This window comes from Scyliorhinus torazame, chromosome 12 (assembly GCF_047496885.1).
Source record: "Scyliorhinus torazame isolate Kashiwa2021f chromosome 12, sScyTor2.1, whole genome shotgun sequence".
In the NCBI taxonomy this organism is placed as follows: Eukaryota; Metazoa; Chordata; class Chondrichthyes; order Carcharhiniformes; family Scyliorhinidae; genus Scyliorhinus; species Scyliorhinus torazame.
The window spans coordinates 202856306-202882722 of record NC_092718.1 but is presented as its reverse complement, the minus strand read 5'-3'; the positions used below and the strand labels follow the sequence as shown (position 1 = coordinate 202882722).

The 26417-nt window shown below is 48.2% G+C and overlaps 1 protein-coding gene across 1 annotated transcript; it reads right to left on the bottom strand.

The window, feature by feature from the left end:
- Positions 1-322: 322 nt before the first annotated feature.
- On the bottom strand, positions 323-22016 carry gemin4 (gem (nuclear organelle) associated protein 4). The gene is made up of 3 exons (XM_072469718.1): positions 21960-22016; positions 17481-17582; positions 323-4147 (listed from the first exon to the last, which is right to left on the bottom strand). The coding sequence occupies exons 2-3, from the start codon at positions 17488-17490 to the stop codon at positions 879-881; spliced, it is 3279 nt and encodes a 1092-aa protein (XP_072325819.1). The 5' UTR covers positions 17491-17582; positions 21960-22016; the 3' UTR covers positions 323-878.
- Positions 22017-26417: the final 4401 nt, after the last annotated feature.

Below are 26417 nucleotides of genomic sequence, written 5' to 3'. Positions count from 1 at the left end.
GGTTCCCCTCCAAGACACACACCATCCTGATTTGGAACAATTTGTCATTCCCTCACTTTTGTACGATTGCAGCTACTGCATAATTATAAGTTGTCAGGTCCAAATACAGAAAGGGAACACACCTTTCCTTCAGATTTGTACTTGTGTGTTTACTTCTGTTAAGTTAAATTTCCTTCTGCATTCACACAAGCAGCTTGGTCTTTCTGTTTGTAATGAAATAAAATGGACAGCAGCGTAAATGTCCTAAAAGCAGCTTTCCTATCAGAATCATAAAAATAACGAGTGGAATAAGTAGTACTGAAACAAAAAAGCAACGTCAACATTCGTTTTGAAGACTTTTAATGGCAGTAAAAGTCTTCAATTACATGTGGAGGAAAAGAAATAAATCAGAGGAAACACGGTTTTGTTCAGAGGCTTCTCACCACACCTCCTGAGGTCTATGTTTCCCTGCGACAGAGGTCTTGCAGCAATCTGCCTGCTCAATGGCGATGTAAGGACCCCAAGAAGGCAAAATAAAGAAATTAATCTTTTTAAAAAAAAATCTGAGTTTACAGTCTCACGAGATACAATATTTGCGCATACTCTTCATATACATTTCGTATTAACGACTTGTATCATTTTAGCTTGAGGTCTAGGCTACGGCTGTAAACAAACTCAGGATCATACACCAATTCGTTGATGAGATAATTATCTGGCAATTGCTCCCAGGTAGCGTTGAGTCTCTACCACTTCTGAAGACCTGGACAGAACAGGATAGAACATAATTTCTCATAGCAGCAATAGGAGCTTCAAAATAAGATTAATCTTGTTCTTACAAAATAAAACTCCCGCAAATTCCAACACCAGCCAATTGAGGATGAACACAAGTACTCAACGGTTCAACAGATTTTGCCGATCTTCTGCAGCAGTATAGAACGCTGCTCTTCGTTTGTTAGATTCTCAGCGATGGAGTGGAGGAAGTGCTTTTCATTGACTTTGCTGAGCAGCCCGGAGGTGGAGGTATTGGCCGTCGACAGGGTCTCGTACTGGGAAAGCAGCTCTAAGGACACGTAATACAGAGACTCGGAGGTGTCGCTGGGCATCATCACCATAATGTGAATGACATGGCAAAAGAGCTGCACCACGACAAAAATGGCTTCTTGACTTCCGTCTGGATTCGGAGCCCCGTGCCCTTTGAGTTTACACCGGACAGACTCCAGAATGTCCGACATGCTGCCAGCACATTGCCTCGCTGCGTACTTCCACCCTGCTGTCGGAAGCCAGTCGGAACAGCTGCAACTGCAGATGAGCTGAAAAGCCCGCAGCAAAAGCTGAGAGAATTGCAGGTGATGCGCAAAAGGCCGGAGGTTGAGCAACGGCATGTAATGAACATATTCCAGGGTGTATGGCACGTGAAGCAATTCGCGCTGCAGCAGGTTCTTGACAACGTGGTTGAGACGTCTCCATTCACTGGAGCTGCACCAAGGTAGGACCTGGATCAATGCAATTAGAAAGCCTTTACTGAACATGTTGACCTCCTCGACATTTTTAGCATCAATCGTGAGGTGGGACAGCATCTGCTCCATCATGTGAGTAGAGGTGCAGCAACATTCCATCCAGGCCAGCAGCCCGGTGCCAGGACCATACTGTGGAATGTTAAGTGGTGACCAACCATCGTCAGAGAGGTCACACACCTCAAACAACGTGGCAGGCACCTCGTATTTAAAATGGCCCCCAAAGATGCTTTTTGACCACAGACGCACAGTCCAGTCCAATCGTTCAGTTTTCCTGTACAGCCAGCAAACAGATGTTGACCATGTCTCTGGATCTGCAGACATTATCTGTTCAACAACAATGCAAACCATGTCCAACGTCTCAATTAGGAGGCCTTTTGTTTCTATAGAAATGTGATTAGATGTTTTGTTACTGTCCTCCCAACACAAGATGCAGTGGTCCAGGAGCTGGGAAAGAGCAAAAATGAGGGGGAATGGGCAACAGGCAAGTAGCCAGTGTTCTTTGGTGCTATCGTCAGTCACTGGCAACTTCAGAGCATTGTTCAGAACTTTGAGGGGGAACTCAATACCAGGGTTACTTTCTATCAGATACGGAAGGACAAATATCTTTACGGCATCTGCTGGCTGGAGGAGAGGGCTTGGGGCTTCCTGATCAATTCTCCCTCCTGATTCCATTAGAGAGGTCAGGAACTCAAGAAACTGATTTTCCTCCTTGGTGGTGGCAAAGCTTCCCCAAGCAGCTTCCAGGAGGCACCTGGCCAAGATACTTCGCCCATCTGAAGCCTGATTGTCCTCAAAAGACAATGCTGGCAGGCTCTTCAGAATCTGGCCCAGAAGCTTATGGGCACCCAGATTCACCGCAGCCAAGTGGCATGTCTTCTGCACGGTGGCTTCTGGGTTCAAGAAAGCAACTCTCGCGACGGCAGTCACCGCTTTATCAATGTTGTTTGCAGCCTCACCTTGTGTAATAGAATTGAACACCATGTTCACCTCCTCCTCAAACCAGGATTTAAAAGCACCCCCGTCTCGACAGAGGCCCTTGCTCCCGTAGCGGGACAGGACTCCCACGAGTGCTTTATTTTTGTCGGAGATCGAGAGGGCAGACAAGCAGTCCAAAACAACATTCATCACTCGTTTGACCGTTGATGTTTCACCGACTCTACAAGATGACGCATCTTTGAGCGTCCCAACTAACCTCAGTACCAAATCAGTGTCATGAAAAACGTCCCTGTTTCTTTCAAGACAATCAAGCCAGTTACCCTCAGAGAACGCCCAAGCTTGACTTGATGCAAATATTTTGCATATCTCTGCATATCTTTCCATTCTCCCATCAATTATTGTCACAGCAACGTAAAACTTAACCCTCTCTGTGGTGGCAACATCATCTAATGGCACGTAGCTGCCAACCTTCTGCATAAAGCAGGTTGAGTTCAGCAGAAGATCAGACAGACCTTTCTTTGCATCTTGAGGTACCGTCTCGGAGCTTTGAATAACTGGACAGATTTCATTTAAGTATTTCAAACTTTCCGCTGTTCTATAAGCAGTAAGGCTTTGTAGGTCGGTGCCGTTCTCCGATTTAGTTTGGAGTGCAGGCTCCCATGACCGGAAAAGATCAGCAAGCGTCTCAATCCCTGAAGACAGTGCTCCCTGTGGCAGCTTGAATGCAGACGTCTGATAACGGGCCCTCAGTTCTCGCTCCGTCTCCTTTACTCGCCTGATTAAACATTCGGTGGCTGGAAACTTTTGCACCACGGGTTGGCCCAATGCAATCAGTTTGGCAAATTTCTCCAAATATTCCACAGCGGGCAATTCAACAATGGTGTCCGAAAGTGCCGAACTGCATATCGTGTCTGACAGCTTTGCTAGGGCGGAGCACTTATAAATATACGGGTTTATATGACTTTTCAATCTCTTTAGGCCATCTAGTAGGAGAGAAGGGATGGACAGATTACTTGAAGATCCAGAGAAGCTCTCCGTTGATAACAGAGAGACGTCAGGATCTAGTTTGAGTCTCTTGGGGGAATGACAGAATTCATCAGCACCGGCACGTGCCAGGTATCTTTTAGCCTCCTCCCCAAATGCTTGAACAATTTCCTCCCTTTGTCCTTCGTTTTGTTTCATTAGTTCCCACCACACATCCAGGAAGATGGCCACATCGTCGTCGGAGGTGCCGTCAAGAATATGGTCGACAAAGCGAGTCATTTCCAGGTGGCATTCGTCTGCTGGCAATGTCGAAAGCAGCGCGACAAAGACTTCGGCGGCCCCCAGTGACTTCACCAGCTCAAATAACACAGTGTGATTTATCTTTGGAATCATGCTCTCCACTGAAAAGAAGAGGTCTTCCTTCCATCTCCTGTCACTCTCGGCATCTGAATCTTGTTCCTCCTTAATATTAGTCCCACTAGCATTAGAGTTCAGTAGCTTTGCCCACACAAAAGCGAGCACTTTCCTCTGCCATTGCTTGGTTTCCGCAAGATCTTGCGCCGTGTCACTGCCCCCAGCACAAATCTCACGCACTGCACAGACAATGGGTTTCCCTAAGGTGGCCCACTCAGATTTCTTTAGATCCAGGAGTGTATTGTGCTGACTTTGCTTCTTGGCCAACAGAAAGCCACCGTGGAGAACGGCCATCTTTTCGCAGCAAATCCAGGATCCTGAAAAGAGCAGAAACTTTAATAACTCCCAATTGCATGACGCCCAAATTCTTTACCGAGAAACTTTTCATCACCAAAACCAAATAATTAAAATACATTTTTGTCACAACAACTTGCATTTACATAGCACCTTTAACGCTGTAAAAACAATCCATGGTGTTTGAAATGCAGGAAATGTTATCACAGAAAATATGACACTGAGCCATTGTCAAGAGATATTAGGATATGTGGCCAAAAAGCTTGGTCAACATAGGTTCTGAGGAGCAACCTAAAGGAGGAGAGGGATGAAGGAGAAGTGGAGAGGTTTCTGGATTACTAGTCCAGTGACAATACCATTACACCATCCCTCTCTCGGTGTCCTCAACCCTTCTCTATCTGTTTCATCTCCTGAAACCCTACAATTCTCAAGATATCTATGCTCTAATGCCTCGTGACCATTTAAATCCCATATTTTAATTGCTCTACCATTGATGGCTGCGCCTTCAGTTGCTTAAGCCTGAAGCTCTGGGATTCCTTCCTTAAACCTCTCAGCCTCACTTTCCTTTTCCTCCTGAAACATTCCTTAATACCCCCCTCTTTGACCATGCTTTTGGTCATCTGACCCAAGATCTCCTTATGTGACTCGGTGTGTTTTTGAAGTGTTCTGTGAAGCGCCTTGGGGGGAATTTAATCCTGCTAAAAGCATTATACAAATATAAACTGTTGTCATTGAGGTGCTAGAATTGAGGTGTTGCCAGGCCAGGAGCCAATGTAAGTCAGTGAGGGTTGAACAAAGACTTGGAGCAAGTTAGGATACAGGCAACAGAGCTTTGGATGAACTCAAGCTTACAGAGACAGGAAGATGAGAAGTCAGCCATGGAAGCACTGGAGCAGTAAATTCTAGATGTGACAAAGGCATGGATGAGGGTTTTCGCACATCAATCTAAGGGCAAAATCAGACGATATTTTGGAGGTGGAAACAGGCAGGTTTGGTGATGGATATGTGGCTGTAGCACCAATAGCCAATAATGCGGCAGAGGGATGGGGCATTGATAAGTATGGCCGTAGTGTAGGAGCAGAGGGTACGTGTGGGATAAATGGTTAAGAGATCACAGACACAAAAAGGAACTTGCCACATAGAGATCTGAAAGTGAAGTTCAGTGTTAGATTTTTGTTTGATAACACCCCCATGAAGCACCTTCGGGTATTTTATCACTTTAAAGGTGGCGCCATATAAATGCAAGTTGTTGTTATTGCTGTTGCAAGAACCATTAAGAGGAGACATTGAAGGGGTATCGACACTCCTATAGCTGCACCCAGGAAAAGACAGAAAGAAGTACAAGGGTGGGGTGGGGATCAACAAAATAAGATTTATATTACTGTCCTGAATGTCCAGTACCCAAAACCTCTTAAGCAATGCACCATTTTGTACTCAAATCAGCAACAGCACAACACGTGACATTAAAATTGATCCTTGGTTGAACTTCTGACACAGAGAGTAATGTAGCTAGATTTCTGTACACTCTCCATCTCATTTTACAGCACTGCAATAACCAAAATATTTTGAAGACAACTTTATTTTTTTTTTAATAAGAGGAAGACAATTCAGCTATTTTCCCAGTGTTAATCAGCCAGGAGAAGTACTTAAAAAGAAAGTTTAGCAACGAACATTCTCTTAGGGCAGCACGGTGGCGCAGTGGGTTAGCCCAGCAGCCTCACGGCGCCGAGGTGCCAGGTTCGATCCCAGCCCTGGGTTACCGTCCGTGTGGAGTTTGCACATTCTCCCCGTGTCTGCATGGGTTTCGCCCCCACAACCCAAAGATGTGCAGGTTAGGTGGATTGGCCACACTAAATTACCCCTTAATTGGAAAAAATTAATTGGGTACTCTAAATTTATTTTTTAAAAACTAGCATTCTCTTAATGGGTTCACTCGAGTTTAGACGGGTTGTATGGACTTGTTTCTTTCTCCACAGGTGCTGCCAGACCTGCTGAGTTTATCCAGCATTTTCGGTTTTTAGTTCAGATTTCCAGCAACAGCAGTATTTTGCTTTTATTTACTAAAGAGTGTGGTTGTTTCCTGCAGAAACACTTAACTTAATTTAAGTTTATTTCTGTACTCTGGCTGACCTGGCACTGCAGCAGATGCACCTCGTGTACTTATAGCATTTTCAATGCTTCCTTACCAGCGGCCTTGTTGCTGAGTAGGGGCACTTTAAGAGAATGCTTGTGTGTTATTATCTCAGTTGGGCAAGTGGTTCCGTTGAGAGGCCATATGGAGGTTAACAGTACAATTGAATGGACAGCAGATTTGTCCTTGTACATTGTCAAAAGAAAATTATCCAGCACAAATTAAGTTTACAGATGATAAAAAGATATGCAGAGGGACAGGTAGTATTGAGGAAGCAGGGGGGCTGCAGGAGGACTTGGACAAGCTAGGAGAGTGGGCAAAGAAGTGGCAGATAGAATACAATGTGGAAAACTGTGAGGTTATGCAGTTCGGTAGGAAGAATGGATTTGATTTGATTTATTGTCACATGTACCGAAGTACAATGAAAAGTATTTTTCTGCGGCCGAAGGAACGTACACAGTACGTACATAGTAGACAAAAAGAATAATCAACAGAGTGCATTGACAAATGGTACATCGGCAAACAGTGATTGGTTACAGTGCAGAACAAGGGGCCAAACAAAGCAAATACATGAGCAAGAGCAGCATAGGGCGTCGTGAATAGTGTTCTTACAGGGAACAGATCAGTCCGAGGGGGAGTCGTTGAGGAGTCTTGTAGCTGTGGGGAAGAAGCTGTTCCTATGTCTGGATGTGGGGGTCTTCAGACTTCTGTACCTTCTGCCTGATGAAAGGATCTGGAAGAAGGCAATGTCTGGGTGGGAGGAATCTCTGATAATGCTATCTGCCTTCCTGAGGCAGCGGGAGGTGTATACAGAATCAATGTGAGGGTGGCAAGCTTGTGTGATGTGTTGGGCTGAGTTCACCACACTCTGCAGTTTCTTGTGATCTTGGAGGCATAGACTATTTTCTAAATGGGAAAAGGCTTAGGAAATAATAAGCACAAAGGGACTTAGGCGTTCAAGATTCTCTTAAGGTTAACGCGCAAGTTCAGTCGGAGTTAGGAAGGCAAATGCAATGTTAGCATTCATGTCGAGAGGGCTAGAATACAAGAGCAGGGATCTGCTTCTGAAGATGTACAAGGCTCTGGTCAGACCCCATTTGGAGTAGTGTTAGCAGTTTTGGGCCCGGTATCTAAGGAAGGATGTGCTGGCCTAGGAAAGGTTCCAGAAGAGGTTCACAAGAATGATTCCTGGAATGAAGAGTTTGTCATACGAGGAATGCTTAAGGACTCTGGGTCTGTATTCCTTGGAGTTTAGAAGGATGAGGAGGGATCTTATTGAAACTTACAAGATCCTGAGAGACCTAGATAGAGTGGCCGTGGAGATGTTTCCACTAGTAGAAAAAACTAGAACCCGAGGGCACAGCCTCAAACTGAAGGAACAATCCTTTAAAACTGAGATGAGGAGGAATTTCTGCAGCCAGAGGATGGTGCATCTGCAGAAGGCTGTGGAGGCCAAATCACTGAGTCTCAGATACCAAAACAGGCCTTATAAAACACCTGAAGAAACACGCTATTGTTTTCAACGGTGATCTGAGAAGTATGAAGGATATCGCAGTAAAGTTGAAGATCAAAGAGTCAGGCAAATGCTTATTAATAATAATAATAATAATAATAATAATAACTTTGTCACAAGTAGGCTTCAATGAAGTTACTCTGAAAAGCCCCTAGTCGCCACATTCCAGCGCCTGTTCAGGGAGGCTAGTACGGGAATTGAACCCGTGCTGCTGCCTTGTTCTGCATTACAAGCCAGCTGTTTAACCTGCTAAATCAGCCCCATAAGGATAGATCGGTGCCTTACGCAATCAGACCTAAAGTAGAGGCAGAATTAGAGCATCTAGTTAAGACAAATGTCCTGGAACCTGTTAACCTGAAAGAACGGGCTACATTGATCGTACCAGTAATGAAAAAAAGGCAGATCCATACGGACCTGTGGTGATTGCAAAGTAACAATTAATCCTGTACTTTGTGCAGAACATTACCCTCTAACCCTGATTGATGATCTGTTCGCCGGGTTGGCTGGAGTCTAACACTTTAGTAAGATCAACCTCAGTCAAGCATGTCTAAAAATGAATCTGGATCAGGATTCACAACAGTTCCTGGCGATTGTGACACACAAAGATTATTTCAACATAAAAGATTACCATTTTGGCATCACTTCAGCTCCGGTCTTGTCCCAACGGGCCATGGTCCAAATTTTAAGCGGGTTAAACGAGATCCAGTGTTACCAGGATGATATCCTGGTGACTGGGAAGACCGAGGAAAAACATCTCCGCAACCCCGATTAGAAGTAAAGCCTGGTGGGTACCCGTAAGACACCAGCAAAGTCTGAAGGTCGAAAAAGTTAACTATGTATAAGCCCAAGAACTGTGTCGGCGGTAAAGCTGCTGTGGTTAGCAGCGAGAGATGTGCTGCTGCTGTGCCTCGGAATGGGCAGTGATTGACCACGACCCCTGCGAGTACTGTAAGCATTGACAGGATCTGGATAAAAGGAGAAACATCAGACATATCGATAGTGATAACCTGCAGGAACAGCCATTGTGAAGGAATCTTGAGGCCAGGACTCAGAGGCCTTGGAACCCATCGGGAGCAGGACTGATCACCTCACCTCGCAACGGGTAATAAAAAGTCCAAGTTGCGAGTTTTGATACTTTGTGATAACTTTGGCTAAATCAGTAACTGTAAGATACAATATAGGAGATTGTTGTACAATAACCTCATTTTTATTTTTTATTTATTTTATTTTTTATTAAATATTTTATTGAAAATTTTTGGTCAACCAACACAGTACATTGTGCATCCTTTACACAATATTATAACAACACAAATAACAATGACCTATTTTATAAACAAAAAATGAATAAATAATAAATAACAAAAATGAAAACTAGCCCTAATTGGCAACTGCCTTGTCACAAGTAACACTCTCCAAAAATATAATTTAACAGTCCAATATATAATTATCTGTAGCAACGACCTATACATACTATACAGTATATATTAACAACCCTGAGAGTCCTTCTGGTTCCTCCTCCCTCCCCCCCCCCCCCCCCCCCCCGATCCTGGGCTGCTGCTGCTGCCTTCTTTTTCCCATTCCGTCTATCTTTCTGCGAGGTATTCGACGAACGGTTGCCACCGCCTGGTGAACCCTTGAGCCGACCCCCTTAGGACGAACTTAATCCGCTCTAGCTTTATAAACCCCGCCATGTCATTTATCCAGGTCTCCACCCCCGGGGGCTTGGCTTCTTTCCACATTAGCAATATCCTGCGCCGGGCTACTAGGGACGCAAAGGCCAAAACATCGGCCTCTCTCGCCTCCTGCACTCCCGGCTCTTGTGCAACCCCAAATATAGCCAACCCCCAGCTTGGTTCGACCCGACTCCTACTACCTTTGAAAGCACCTTTGTCACCCCCATCCAAAACCCCTGTAGTGCCGGGCATGACCAAAACATATGGGTATGATTCGCTGGGCTTCTCGAGCACCTCGCACACCTATGCTCCACCCCAAAAAATTTACTGAGCTGTGCTCCAGTCATATGTGCCCTGTGTAATACCTTAAACTGAATCAGGCTTAGCCTGGCACACGAGGACGACGAGTTTACCCTGCTTAGGGCATCTGCCCACAGCCCCTCCTCGATCTCCTCCCCCAGCTCTTCTTCCCATTTCCCTTTTAGTTCATCTACCATAGTCTCCCCTTCGTCCCTCATTTCCCTATATATATCTGACACCTTACCATCCCCCACCCATGTCTTTGAGATCACTCTGTCCTGCACCTCTTGTGTTGGGAGCTGCGGGAATTCCCTCACCTGTTGCCTCGCAAAAGCCCTCAGTTGCATATACCTGAATGCATTCCCTTGGGGCAACCCATATTTCTCGGTCAGCGCTCCCAGACTCGCGAACTTCCCATCCACAAACAGATCTTTCAGTTGCGTTATTCCTGCTCTTTGCCACATTCCATATCCCCCATCCATTCCCCCCGGGGCAAACCTATGGTTGTTTCTTATCGGGGACCCCCCCAAGGCTCCAGTCTTTCCCCTATGCCGTCTCCACTGTCCCCAAATCTTCAGTGTAGCCACCACCACCGGGCTTGTGGTGTATTTCCTCGGTGAGAACGGCAATGGGGCTGTCACCATAGCCTGTAGGCTAGTCCCCCTACAAGACGCCCTCTCTAATCTCTTCCACGCCGCTCCCTCCTCCTCTCCCATCCACTTACTCACCATTGAAATATTAGCGGCCCAATAATACTCACTTAGGCTCGGTAGTGCCAGCCCCCCCCTATCCCTACTACGCTGTAAGAATCCCTACCTCACTCTCGGGGTCTTCCCGGCCTACACAAAACCCATGATGCTCTTTTCAATCCTTTTAAAAAAAGCCTTCGTAATCACCACCGGGAGGCACTGAAACACAAAAAGGAATCTCGGGAGGACCACCATCTTAACCGCCTGCACCCTCCCTGCCATTGACAGGGATACCATATCCCATCTCTTGAAATCCTCCTCCATCTGGTCCACCAACCGCGTTAAATTTAACCTATGCAATGTGCCCCAATTCTTAGCTATCTGGATCCCCAGGTAACGAAAGTCCCTTGTTACCTTCCTCAACGGTAGGTCCTCTATTTCTCTACTCTGCTCCCCTGGATGCACCACAAACAACTCACTTTTCCCCATGTTCAATTTATACCCTGAAAAATCCCCAAACTCCCCAAGTATCCGCATTATTTCTGGCATCCCCTCCGCCGGGTCCGCCACGTATAGTAGCAAATCGTCCGCATACAAAGATACCCGGTGCTCATCTCCTCCCCTAAGTACTCCCCTCCACTTCTTGGAACCCCTCAACGCTATCGCCAGGGGCTCAATCGCCAGTGCAAACAATAATGGGGACAGAGGGCATCCCTGCCTTGTCCCTCTATGGAGCCGAAAATATGCAGATCCCCGTCCATTCGTGACCACGCTCGCCACTGGGGCCCTATACAACAGCTGCACCCATCTAACATACCCCTCTCCAAAACCAAATCTCCTCAACACCTCCCACAAATAATCCCACTCCACTCTATCAAATGCTTTCTCGGCATCCATCGCCACTACTATCTCCGTTTCTCCCTCTGGTGGGGCCATCATCATTACCCCTAACAACCTCCGTATATTCGTGTTCAGCTGTCTCCCCTTCACAAACCCAGTTTGGTCCTCGTGGACCACCCCCGGGACACATTCCTCTATTCTCATTGCCATTACCTTGGCCAGGACCTTGGCATCTACATTTAGGAGGGAAATAGGTCTATAGGACCCGCATTGTAGCGGGTCCTTTTCCTTCTTTAAGAGAAGCGATATCGTTGCTTCAGACATAGTCGGGGGCAGTTGTCCCCTTTCCTTTGCCTCATTAAAGGTCCTCGTCAGTACCGGGGCGAGCAAGTCCACATATTTTCTATAGAATTCGACTGGGAATCCATCCGGTCCCGGGGCCTTTCCCGCCTGCATGCTCCTAATTCCTTTCACCACTTCTTCTACCTCGATCTGTGCTCCCAGTCCCACCCTTTCCTGCTCTCCCACCTTGGGAAATTCCAGCCGATCCAAGAAGCCCATCATTCTCTCCCTCCCATCCGGGGGTTGAGCTTCATATAATTTTTTATAAAATGTCTTGAACACTCCATTCACTCTCTCCGCTCCCCGCTCCATCTCTCCTTCCTCATCCCTCACTCCCCCTATTTCCCTCGCTGCTCCCCTGTTCCTCAATTGGTGTGCCAGCAACCTGCTCGCCTACTCCCCATATTCGTACTGTACACCCTGTGCCTTCCTCCATTGTGCCTCTGCAGTGCCTGTAGTCAGCAAGTCAAATTCTACATGTAGCCTTTGCCTTTCCCTGTGCAGTCCCTCCTCCGGTGCTTCCGCATATTGTCTGTCCACCCTCAAAAGTTCTTGCAGCAACCGCTCCCGTTCCTTACTCTCCTGCTTCCCTTTATGTGCCCTTATTGATATCAGCTCCCCTCTAACCACCGCCTTCAACGCCTCCCAGACCACTCCCACCTGGACCTCCCCATTATCATTGAGTTCCAAGTACTTTTCAATGCACCCCCTCACCCTTAGACACACCCCCTCATCTGCCATTAGTCCTATGTCCATTCTCCAGGGTGGGCGCCCTCCTGTTTCCTGCCCTATCTCCAAGTCCACCCAGTGTGGAGCGTGATCCGAAATGGCTATAGCCGTATACTCCGTTCCCCTCACCTTCGGGATCAATGCCCTACCCAGCACAAAAAAGTCTATTCGCGAGTAGACTTTATGGACATAGGAGAAAAACGAGAACTCCTTACTCCTAGGTCTGCTAAATCTCCACGGGTCTACACCTCCCATCTGCTCCATAAAATCTTTAAGTACCTTGGCTGCTGCCGGCCTCCTTCCAGTCCTGGACTTCGACCTATCCAGCCCTGGTTCCAACACCGTATTAAAATCTCCCCCCATTATCAGCTTTCCCATCTCTAGGTCCGGAATGCGTCCTAGCATCCGCCTCATAAAATTGGCATCATCCCAGTTCGGGGCATATACGTTTACCAAAACCACCGTCTCCCCCTGTAGTTTGCCACTCACCATCACGTATCTGCCCCCGCTATCCGCCACTATAGTCTTTGCCTCGAACATTACCCGCTTCCCCACTAATATAGCCACCCCCCTGTTTTTCGCATCTAGCCCCGAATGGAACACCTGCCCCACCCACCCTTTGCGTAGCCTAACCTGGTCTATCAGTTTCAGGTGCGTTTCCTGTAACATAACCACATCTGCCTTAAGTTTCTTAAGGTGTGCGAGTACCCGTGCCCTCTTTATCGGCCCGTTCAGCCCTCTCACGTTCCACGTGATCAGCCGTGTTGGGGGGGCTTCCTACCCCCCCCCTTGTCGATTAGCCATCACCTTTTTCCAGCTCCTCACCCGGTTCCCACGCAGCTGTATCTCCCCCAGGCGGTGCCCCCCCCGCCCATCCTCTCCCATACCAGCTCCCCCCTCTCCCCAGCAGCAGCAACCCAGTAATTCCCCCCTCCCACCCCCCCCCCGCTAGCGTAATTACTCCCCCCATGTTGCTCCCAGAAGTCAGCAAACTCTGGCTGACCTCGGCTTCCCCCCGTGACCTCGGCTCGCACCGTGCGACGCCCCCTCCTTCCTGCTGCTCTATTCCCGCCATGATTATCATAGCGCGGGAACCAAGCCCGCGCTTCTCCCTTGGCCCCGCCCCCAATGGCCAACGCCCCATCTCCTCCACCTCCCCTCCTCCCCCCATCACCACCTGTGGGAGAGAGAAAAGTTACCACATCGCAGGATTAGTACATAAAACCCCTCTTTGCCCCCCACATTCGCCCCACCACTTTGTTCGAACGTTCTTTTTAATAACCCGCTCATTCCAGTTTTTCTTCCACAATAAAAGTCCACGCTTCATCCGCCGTCTCAAAGTAGTGGTGCCTCCCTCGATATGTGACCCACAGTCTTGCCGGTTGCAGCATTCCAAATTTTATCTTCTTTTTATGAAGCACCGCCTTGGCCCGATTAAAGCTCGCCCTCCTTCTCGCCACCTCCGCACTCCAGTCTTGATATACGCGGATCACCGCGTTCTCCCATTTACTGCTCCGAGTTTTCTTCGCCCATCTAAGGACCATTTCTCTATCCTTAAAACGGAGGAATCTCACCACTATGGCTCTGGGAATTTCTCCTGCTCTCGGTCCTCGCGCCATCACTCGGTATGCTCCCTCCACCTCCAACGGACCCGCCGGGGCCTCCGCTCCCATTAACGAGTGCAGCATCGTGCTCACATATGCCCCGACGTCCGCTCCCTCCACACCTTCAGGAAGACCAAGAATCCTCAGGTTGTTCCTCCTTGCGTTGTTTTCCAGTGCCTCCAACCTTTCCACACATCGTTTCTGATGTGCCTCCTGCGTCTCCGTCTTCACCACCAGGCCCTGTATATCGTCCTCATTCTCGGCTGCCTTTGCCTTCACGACCCGAAGCTCCCGCTCCTGGGTCTTTTGTTCCTCCTTTAGCCCTTCGATCGCCTGTAGTATCGGGGCCAACAGCTCTTTCTTCATTTCCTTTTTGATCTCTTCCACACAGCATTTCAAGAACTCTTGTTGTTCAGGGCCCCATGTTAAACTGCCACCTTCCGACGCCATCTTGGTTTTTGCTTGCCTTCCTTGCTGCTGTTCTAAAGGATCCACTGCAATCTGGCCACTTCCCCCTCCTTTTTCCATCCGTATCCAGGGGGGATTCCCTTCTGGTTTACCGCACAGTGTTTTTAGCCGTCAAAATTGCCGTTGGGGCTCCTATCAAGAGCCCAAAAGTCCGTTTCACAGGGTGCTGCCGAAACGTGCGACTCAGCTGGTCATCGCCACACCCGGAAGTCTTACAATAACCTCATTAACGGGTAACAAAAACAATAAAGCAGATTGCAGTACGAAAACTTAAAGAGTTTGAGTGTCTTTGCTCGCTGCGTCAGTTGATCTGAATCAGAGGTACAACAGAAGGTTATGGATTAAGAGTCCGGAAAAAGATGCAAATTTTTCCAATTGGGTGTCTGGGATATGTAATCAACACCAATGGACTGCATAATCACCTTCGCAGGCCAAATCTATTACCAAGACGCCCGCATCTCAGAATGATAATCAACTTCGATCTTTCTTAGGCTTTCTAAATTACGATGGAAGGTTTGCACCCAATCTGGCGACTATTCTAAAACCCTTTCATAGTCAATTGTGCCAAAATAAAAGGTTGGAGCAGGAGGATCAATGTGAGAAAGCGTTTGTGAAGCCTTTGTGAAGTCCTGACACATTTTCATCCAAATCCCTACACCTGCAGTTGGCGTGTGAATCATCACCCCTTGGTATTAGGGGTGGTGGTTTCTTACTTCTTGCCTACAGATGAAGAGAAGCCAATAGGGGGCGGCACAGTGGCACAGTGGTAAGCACTGCTGCCTCACGGCGCTGAGGACCCGGGTTCGATCCCAACCCCGGGTCACTGTCCGTGTGGAGTTTGCACATTCTCCCAGTGTCTGCGTGGGTCTCAACCCCACAACCCAAAGATGTGCAGTGTAGATAAATTGGCCACGCTAAATTGCCCTTTAATTGCAAAAAAAAAAAAGAATTGGGTACTCTAAATTTAAAAAAAGACTTTGTTTCCGGAACATGGAGTAAAGCCAAAAGCAATTATGTACAGATAAGAGAAAGAAGCCCAAAATCATCATTGGGAGAAAACGGTTCTATCAATTCCTGTAAAGGAGGAAATTCGCATTATTGACGGACCATCGTCCATTAACAACAATTTTCTGACTACATGCCGGAATTCAATCACTGGCAGTGAGCAGAATGCATAGATGGGCATTGTTGTTGTCAGCACACACGTATACCGTCTCGTATCATCAGTCAAGCCTTCGTAGTAGCGCAGATGGGCTCTCCGGACTACCCTTCGATTATGTGGTAACATTTTCTACTTCGAGCAGGTCGATAATACTCCTGTAACTGTAAGGCAAGTGAAGAAGCATACCCAGTGATCCAGTACTTTCCAAGATAATGGACATGGTGCTTTGAGACCAGGCCTCATGAGTAAACCCCGAGTAAAGCTATATTCCACCCAAAGACTGGAGTTATCTGTACAGGTGGGACGAATCATCATTCCAACACTATTAAGAAAATGTGTATTGACCCAATTACACAAAGGCCATTGTGATATTGTGAGAATGAAGGAGATAGTGAGGAATAATTTCTAGTGGCCTGGTTTAGATACTGAAATAGAAGAGAAGGTGGGAATATGTTTGTGAAAGTGCGAACCCTGTTGGCATTAGCATTGTTGCATCCGTGGGAATGGCCAGAAGAGGCTTGGCAACGGGTACACATTGATTACACAGGACCATTTGGGGGCACATGTTTCTCATTCTAGTCAATGCTCATTCAAAATGGCCAGAAGTTGCCAACATGAAATCAACGTCATTGGAGAAGACAATTAATTGGGAGAAACCTTCAGCAGATTCGGTTGCCCGGAACAATTGGTGAGTGATAAGGACCACAGTTCATATCTCAAGAGTTTGAAAACGGCTTGAAGAGGAACAGAATCATCATCACCATCAGGTCTCGCCAAACCATCCTGCTATGAACGAACTAGCAGAACATTTTGTACAAATGATCACGCACACGTTAAAAGGTAACCAGAGAACTAGATTCATTAACCAAACGCTTGAGTTAATTCCGGCTCATGTACAGGAATACTGCTCATTCAACAACCCAAGTTTCTCCTGCGTTGCGAATGATTAAACGTCAACTATTTACAGCATTCCAGTTACTGAAACTACCAAAGACAGAAGACATTGTCCAGAAAAAGCAACAGGATCAGGTCAGAAGGCGGGAAAACAAAGGGAAACATTGTGTTTTTCACCAGGGACTAGAGGTTCTGGCAAGAAACTTTACGACAGGTGAAAAATGAATTCCTGCCACCATCATAGCACAGATTGGATTGGTCTCCTACACCATCCAAACCCAAGACGATGTAATCTGGAGGAGGCATGCGGATCAACTTTTGGCAACAAGAACCAACGCGCCAGAGGCAGAAACAACAGAGTCCAAATCCAGCTGTTCCGAGAGACGACCTGGACCTTCCCGAAAACCTGACACCAATTGGGGAAACCAGCAACTCAATTGCAAATCAAACAATGAGTCAACCTCAGATTGTACTGTGAACTCCAGCTAAAACAACTGCCGATGACATCCAAACCAAGCCAAAGACACCAGAGGTTGCAGCAAGTACCAGGAAGCTGCCTGGGGTTCGGCAACAACCATTCAGAGACCGGCGATCTCCTAAACATCTCGACTTATTGACTGTTGTTGCTGATGGATTGTTCGTGTTAGACGGTTTAATGTGCTGGGGAACATTTGATTTAAAGGGGAGGAAATGTTGTGTATCTATAGTATTTTTAGTGATTCCTTACCAGCAGCCTTACAACTGAACAAGGGCACTTTAAGAGAATGTTTGGGTTCGCAAGGATAACTGGGCAGTGTAACATCGCAGCGGCCTGTAGTGTTAATATCACCTGAATAAAGCTCTCAGTTTTGTTGAACCTCCACTGCCTCCTAAAGTCAGTCCTGCAAACACCATACTCCTTCTGCTCAATCTATGATGCCGAGGAGTTTTGATACAAAATATGGTTCAAACAAAAGATAAATAAACCTGTGAAAATCCGATAAAAACATTTAAAAGAAAAAATAAACTTACCCCAACTCATTTTGAGAGATTATTTTCCCATACACTGTGCAATTCTTGATGGTTTGGTCAGACAATTGGAATTGGAAACTGTACTGTCCAAGACTGTGAAACCTGTAAACAGAAACTTTTTAGATAAAGCTTTTGAAACGCGATTTTTAAAAATCACTCCCCTCAAAAATCACTCCACATAGGGCAGCACGGTAGCATTGTGGATAGCACAATTGCTTCACAGCTCCAGGGTCCCAGGTTCGATTCCGGCTTGGGTCACTGTCAGTGCGGAGTCTGCACATCCTCCCCGTGTGTGCGTGGGTTTCCTCCGGGTGCTCCGGTTTCCTCCCACAGTCCAAAGATGTGCAGGTTAGGTGGATTGGCCATGATAAATTGCTATTAGTGTCCAAAATTGCACTTAGTGTTGGGTGGGGTTATTGGGTTATGGGGATAGGGTGGAGGTGTTGACCTTGGGTAGGGTGCTTTTTCCAAGAGCCGGTGCAGACACGATGGGCTGAATGGCCTCCTTCTGCACTGTAAATTCTATGTTAAAAAAAGGTCAATTTTATTTTGTCTCAAATTTGGCAGCAGTTAAGAGGTGCAGTTATACTGTCTCTTACATTAAAGCGGTTTTGTTTTTGGCAGAGCATGAATACTCTGGTGGCAGCATGAGTGAGATGTCTAGTTTCAACTATTCTAAGCCAGCCAGTGCCAAACCTCTGCTAAACGAACATCTCACTGCAGATCAACTCCAGCCTAGCAAAACCTGCAGTTCAAAAATGCACAGGCCCCTGGAAATAACAATCATAGAATCACTTCAGTGCAGAAGGAGGCCATTCGGCCAATCGAGTCTGCACCGACCCTGGGAAAGAGTGCCCTACCTAGACCCACTTTCCCGCCCTATCCCTGTAAGCCCACCTAACCTGCGCATCTCTTGGATGCCAAGAGGAAAAGTAGCACGGCCAATCCATCTAACCCGTACATCTTTGGACTGTGGGAGGAAACCGGAGCACTCGGAGGAAACACAAGCAGACACAGAGAGAAAGTGCAAACACCACAGTCACCCAAGGCTGGAATTGAACCAGGGTCCCTGGTGCTGTGAGATAGTAGTGTTAAACCACTGTGCCGCCCTAAATAAAGCCCCATTTGTCTTCACTTTCCATCCAACTAGTCTCCGCATTCAATTGACCTCCCATGCCATCTCCAGGGTGATACCAACACCGACGCATCTTTGCCTGCTCGCCCCCTTTCAGTATTCCAAAGGACCGTCCCTTCTCCGAACCCCCGGTCCACTCCTCAATCACCCCCAACACTCCCTCACCTTCCTATCGCTCCTCTAATGCAAGTGCATGAGACACGATACCTGCCCTTTTGCCTCCTCCCTTTTCACTGTCCAAGATCCCAAACATTCCTTCCAGATGAAACATTGATTAACTTGTATGTATTTCAATTTAGCACACAGTACTAAGCCGGAGTACCACTGCCCAGTCCATCACACAAACCTGCCTCTCATCCATTGACTCCATCTATGCCTCCCGCTGCCTGGGGAAAGCGGGCAGTATAATCAAAGATCCCTCCCACCCGGCTTACTCAATCTTCCAACTTCTTCCATCGGGCAGGAGATACAGAAGTCTGAGAACATGCACGAACAGATTCAAAAACAGCTTCTTCCCCACTGTCACCAGACTCCTAAATGACCCTCTTATGGACTGACTTCATTAACACTACACCCTGTATGCTTCATCCGATGCCAGTGCTTATGTAGTTTTTATGTATTTTCTTTTCTTCCCTTTTCTTCTCATGTACTTAATGATCTGTTGAGCTGCTCGCAGAAAAATACTTTTCACTGTACCTCGGTACACGTGACAATAAACAAATCCAATCCAATCCAGTATTCACTACTCACAATGTGGTTTACATTGGAGATCAAACATATTGGGTGACTGGTCTTTTAAAACACCTCCGTTCAGTCTGTATAGATTAGCATAGAATTTACAGTGCAGAAGGAGGCCATTCGGCCCATCGAGTCTGTACCGGCTCTTGGAAAGAGCACCCTACCCAAGGTCAACACCTCCACCCTATCCCCATAACCCAGTAACCCCACCCAACACTAAGGGCAATTTTGGACACTAAGGGCAATTTATCATGGCCAATCCACCTAACCTGCACATTTTTGGACTGTGGGAGGAAACCGGAGCACCCGGAGGAAACCCACGCACACACAGGGAGGATGTGCAGACTCCGCACAGACAGTGACCCAAGCCGAAATCGAACCTGGGACCCTGGAGCTGTGAAGCAATTGTGCTATCCACAATGCTACCATGCTGCCCTAAGTCTGCATGGCCCAAACTTCCAGCTGCCTGTCACATTCATTTTCTGACCCACTCGTTACATCTGTCTCTTGCAGTGTTCCAATGAAGGTCAAGAAACAGCATCACATCTTTCAAATAGACACGTTACAATCTTCCAGACTCAACTCCAAGTTCAATTAATTTTTTCAGACAGCAAGTGTTGGTGATGACACTATTTTTCCTATTTACACCTCCTCACAGACATATCCTTTGTTTCTTCTCTTGTCCCATTACTACCGTGTGTGGCCTTGCACCATCATAACTTTGAGACCACTTTTTTTTTTAGGTTTTTAAAAAATAAAATTAGTACCCAATTCTTTTTTCCCCAATTAAGGGGCAATTTAGCGTGGCCAATCCTCCTACCCTGCACATGTTTCGATTGTGGGGCTGAGACCGACACATGGGGAGAATGAACAAACTACACACAGTGACCCTGGGCCAGGATCAAACCCAGGTCCTCGGCGCCGTGAGGCAGCAGTGCTAACCACTGCACTACCTTGCTGTCCCCAAAACCACTTCTGCCTTCCATCCCAGTGCAGATCTTTTCTTTTTATACTGCTCTCCCTGCCTCGCATTCAATTAAAACCTCCTATATCTCGGACTTATAGAATCACAGAATGTACAGTGCATAGAACATAGAACATAGAACAATACAGCGCAGTACAGGCCCTTCGGCCCACGATGTTGCACCGAAACAAAAGCCATCTAACCTACACTATGCCATTATCATCCATATGTTTATCCAATAAACTTTTAAATGCCCTCAATGTTGGCGAGTTCACTACTGTAGCAGGTAGGGAATTCCACGGCCTCACTACTCTTTGCGTAAAGAACCTACCTCTGACCTCTGTCCTATATCTATTACCCCTCAGTTTAAAGTTATGTCCCCTCGTGCCAGCCATATCCATCCGCGGGAGAAGGCTCTCACTGCAGGAGGCCATTCAGCCCATCAGGTCTGCACCGGCCCTTGAAAAGAGCAGCCTACCCAAGCCCACGCCTACATCCTAGCCCCATAACCTGGTGGGTAGCACAGTGGGTACCACTGTTGCCTCACAGCTCCAGGGTCCCAGGTTTGATTCCCAGCGCGGGTGACTGTGCGGAGTCTGTACTTTCTCCCCGTGCCTGTGTGGGTTTCCTCCGGGCGCTCCGGTTTCCTTCCACAAGTCCCAAAAGACAGTGAAGGAGCGGCGATATATTTCCAAGTTGTTCCCCTCCAAGATGTTAAGTAACTTGGCGCGGAACATCCAGGTGGTGAGGTTTGGTCACTCTGAATTCTCCTTCAGTGTCCCTGAACAGGCGCCGGAATGTGGCGACTAGGGGTTTTCATAGTAGCTTCATTGCAGTATTAATGTAAGCCTACTTGTGACAATAAAGATTACATTACTTTAACCCCATCTAATCTTTTGGACACTTAAGGGACAATTTAGCATGGCCAATCCACCTAATCTGCACATCTTTTGACTGTGGGAGGAAACTGGAGCACCCGGAGGAAACACACGCAGGCACAGGGAGAAAGTGCAGACCCCACACAATCCACCCGAGGCCGGAATTGAACCCGGGACCCTGGAGCTGTGAGGCAGCGGTGCTAACCAACAATGTGCCACTGTGCCACCCCACTTTTTCCACTTCTGACAGAAGGGTCGTCGACCTGAAACATGAACTCATTTTTTTCCTTGACAGGAGCGGAGCATTTACAGAATATTCTGGGTTTAAAAAAAAAAAAATCTCCCATGCAGAGCTCTATGGTGAATACAGCTAGCTGCCAGTCAGGCCCAACTAACATGGACCCTAGCAAGTGAGAGACTGCAGTCAGCAAGCAACAATATAACTGCAGCAAATAGCTCATTTGGACTTTTAAACACACACATTTCCCATTGTGTTGAAGTCATAAATAAAGCATGCTGTAGAGAGGTTGCATGTTAAAAATGTGCTTTTTCCCCAGACCATATTAATGTAACTTAACTGAAGCCACACACAGTACTGGCAGCAAAAGGCTGTGAGGTAACTTTAACTTGAAGTAAAAGGTGCTCCTGAGGGTAACCTAACCAAGATATAAGGATATAGCCTGGAGCCCTACAAAGCCTCACAAAGGCCCAATCCCCCAGCTAGGGCTCAGTGGGGACACCACAGGTCTCTCTTCATCACTCACCTCCCCCAGCCCCCTTCCTGCAGCAACACAGCCTCCCCCCACTTCTCCAGACAGACAGGGAAGTCACACCGTTCTAGGAGGTGCCCCCCAGCAACACGAGGATCAGGCCAGCGCCGCCGCTGCTGCCCCCTAGGTAGGCAGACTAGCTGCCTGGCACTGCAACCTGAGATTATCCCAGCATCTGACTGAAAATATCCAAACCTTTTCTTTTCCACATGTCCCACAGTGGGCCAGGATATCTGCACTCCTCTAACTTTTCTTGTGCCTCCCAGATTTTAATGGTTCACCCAATCAACATCCTGTGGGTTACCATTGATCAGAAACTGAACTGGACTAGCCACATTAATACTGTGGCTACCAGAACAGGTCAAAGGCTCGGAATCCTACGGACAGTTACTCACCTCCTGACTCCCCCCCCCCCCCCCCCCAAAGCCTATCCACCATCGGCAAGGCACAAGTCAGGAATGTAATAAAATACTCTCCCCTTGCCTGGATGAGTGCAGCTCCAAAAACACTCAATAAGCTCGACACCATCCAGGACTCATAGACAGTACTCATAGAATTTACAGTGCAGAAGGAGGCCATTCGGCCCATCGAGTCTGCACTGGCTCTTTGAAAGAGCACCCTACCCAAGCCCACACCTCCACCCTACCCCAATAACCCAGTAACCCCACCCAACACTAAGGGCAATTTTGGACACTGAGGGCAATTTAGCATGGCCAATCCACCTAACCTGCACATCTTTGGATTGTGGGAGGAAACTGGAGCACCCGGAGAAAACCCACGCACACACAGGGAGAACATGCAGATTCCGCACAGACAGTGACCCAAGCCGGGAATCAAACCAGGGACCCCGGAGCTGTGAAGCAATTGTGCTAACCACTATGCTACTGTGCTTCCCCAAAGCAGCCCGCTTGATTGCTCCTCCTTCCACAAGCATTCAAACCCTTCACCACCAATGAACAGTGGCAACCGTGTGCACCATCTACAAGGTGCGCTGCAGTAACTCGCCAAGGTTCCTCAGACAACACTTTCCAAACCCACGACCACTACCATCTAGAAGGACAAGAGCAGCAGATACCTGGGAACCCCACCACCTGGAGGTTCCGCGCCAAGTCACAACATCTTGGAGGGGAACAACTTGGAAATGTATCGCCGCTCCTTCACTGTCGCTGGGCCAACATCCTGGAACTCCCTCCCAAACAGCTCAGTGGGTGTACCTACACCTCAAGGACTGCAGCGGTTCAAGAAGGCAACTCACCACCGCCTTCTGAAGGGCAACTGGGATGGGCAATAAATGCTGGCCTAACCAGCAACACACACATCCCATAAATTAATTATTTTTTTTAAGTGGCTGACTGACACACATTGCGACCCCCATTCCTGCAAGCTCACCTTCATTTCTGGGCCCCCTCCCCATGACTTCAGTCCCTCCCCACCCCACCAACACATCATACCCCTTGTGACCCCGCCCACCCTTGCTCCGCAGAACGCAAAGGCGCAAGCCACAAATTAACAACTGCTTGACTGCTTTAGTGCTTTTTAACTTGTAAAAACACGCCTGTGTGAATAATTACTGAACTGAAATCCAAGCTTACTGAGATAACGTGGTCCCTTTAATGGGTGATCCTTCGCGAGCCATGATACCGGGACAGTGCCAATGGAGTGCGAGTGCACAAATCTGGCCAATCAGGAGTGGGGGCGCGCATCCCTGGGGCTGGCGGGCTTCAGTTGAAACCAGGGTGTTGTTTAAGAGTGGACCTGTGGAGTTGTGCTGTTAAATAAACCCTCTATTGGCTTTGGTATTACTTGCCATCTCGACGAGCCTCGAGTTATTACACTGGCGACAAGGACAAACCGGATCAGTTGTTTAAAGCCCAAAGTGCAGAGTTAGAGGGGGAAGAGAGGGGTATGAAGCACCAGATATCATTATATGCGGTTGACCTGTTCTTGTTTGTGTCGGACCCGTTGGAAAGTATGCGCAGAATTACGCCGTGTTGTAGAGATTCAGGGCGTTTTCTGGTTCTAAGTTGAATGTAGGGAAGAGTGAGGCGTTCCCAGTGAATGCAGTGGGTGATGGGGGGCAAACCTGGGGGCGCTGCCATTTAAGAGTGTAAGGGAGCTGTTTAGGTATCCAGGAAACACATGAGTGGGCCACAGTGCATAGCTGTAACTTGACAGGGTTAGTTGAAGGGGTTAAGGGGGACTTTAAAAGGTGGGCTCCGTTGCACTTGACGTTGGCAGGGAGGGTGCAGGTGGTAAAGATGAATATGCTGCCAAGGTTTCTGTTTGTTCTTCCTCCCGATTCTTCTCCCTGTGGGCTTTTTCCAGAAGTGGAGGCGCTGGTCTCGGAATTTGTGTGGGTAGGGAAGGTGCTAAGGGTGAGGAGGCCTCTGCCTCGAAGACAGAGGCAGCGAGGGGGGGGGTTGGCACTCCCGAACCTGATGCATTACTATTGGGCAGTGAATGTGGAGAAAGTGAGGTGGTGATGGCGATGGAGGGGGCGGAGTGAATCAGGTTGGAGGAGGAGTCCCGCAGGGTCTCTGCCTCCGAAGAAGTATACGGGGAGTCCAGTAGTGGAGTCGACTATTAAAACCTGGAATCAGTTGAAGAGGCACTTTAAATTGACCCACATGTCGGTACTCACACTACTGTATGGGAACCACAGGTTTAAGCCGGGAGGGAATGGATGGGCTGTAGAGGCGATGGAAGGAGGAGGGGTTGGTGCAGGTCTGGGATATTTTCTTGGAGGGGAAATTCGCTGGGTTGGATGATCTGCGGGAGAGGTTTGAGTTACTGAGGGGGGAGTGAGTTTATGGGCTGGCAGATACAGGCCTGTAAGGAGCTGACTACGTTCCCCAACTACCGGAGTTCACGCTGCTGGAGAAACTGCTGCTCCCAGATAAGGTATGGGAGGGCAGGATTGGGACACATATGGGTGGTTCAGGACCTCCTTCTTGGACTGACTCCAGGCGAAGTACCATTTTGTTCCTTATTCGTCCATGGGATGTGAGTGTTGCAGCCTGGGCCAGCCTTTACTGCCCATCGCTGAGGGGCATCTAAAAAAAATTCACAAAATATCAGTAACAAAATGAAAAAGGAACCCAACAGGGTTATAGATAGAGTTTACAGTGCAGAAGGAGGCCATTCGGCCCATCGAGTCTGCACCGGCTCTTGGAAAGAGCACCCCACCCAAGGTCAACACCTCCACCCTATCCCCATAACCCAGCAACCCCACCCAACACTAAGGGCAATTTTGGACACTAAGGGCAATTTATCATGGCCAATCCACCTAACCTGCACATCTTTGGACTGTGGGAGGAAACCGGGGCACCCGGAGGAAACCCACGCACACACGGGGAGGATGTGCAGACTCCGCACAGACAGTGACCCAAGCCGGAATCGAACCTGGGACCCTGGAGCTGTGAAGCAATTGTGCTATCCACAAGGCTACCGTGCTGCCCGGGTTCAATACAAAACAGTCAAAAAACAACCCTCCATACCCCCCCCCCCCTCCCCCTGTACATAAATAATAAATTAACACCCCAACTTAACACAAAGCCAACATAACAAATATATACACCCCCTCAGATCCCCCAGTGTAAATAAACATAAATAAAGTAACCCCCCCCCCCCCGAGTTGCTGCTGCCATTGAGCAATGTCTACCGTTCTGCCAGGAAGTCTAAGAACGGTTGCCACCGCCTGAAGAACCCTTGTACCGACCCTCTCAAGGCGAATTTCACCCCCTCCAATTTAATAAACCCCGCCATATCGTTGATCCAGGATTCCACGCTTGGGGACCTCGCGTCCTTCCACTGAAGAAGAATCCTTCGCCAGGCTACCAGGGACGCAAAGGCCAGAATTCCAGCCTCTTTCGCCTCCTGCACTCCCGGCTCCTCTGCCACCCCAAATATTGCGAGCCCCCAGCCCGGTTTGACCCTGGATCCTACCACCCTCGACACCGTCCTCACTATGCCCTTCCAAAATTTCTCCCGCGCTGGGCATGCCCAGAACATATGGGTGTGATTTGCTGGGCTCCCTGAGCACCTAACACACCTGTCCTCACCCCCAAAGAACCTGCTCATCCTTGTCCCGGTCATGTGTGCCCTGTGCAGCAGCTTAAACTGTATGAGGCTGAGCCTCGCGCACGAAGATGATGAGTTCACCCTCCCAAGGGCATCTGCCCACGTCCCCTCCTCGATCTCCTCTCCCAACTCCTCCTCCCACTTACCTTTCACCTCCACCACCGAGGCCTCCTCCTCCTCCTGCATCACCTGGTAAGTTTCCGAGACCCCCCCCCCTCCCTCCCCCCGAGAGAACCCTGTCCTGTACTGTGCGTGGCAGCAGCTGCGGGAATTCCACCACCTGGCCGCCTGGCAAATGCCCTTACCTGTAAGTACCTGAAGGTGTTCCCCGGGGGGAGCCCATACTTCTCCTCCAGCTCACCCAGGCTCACG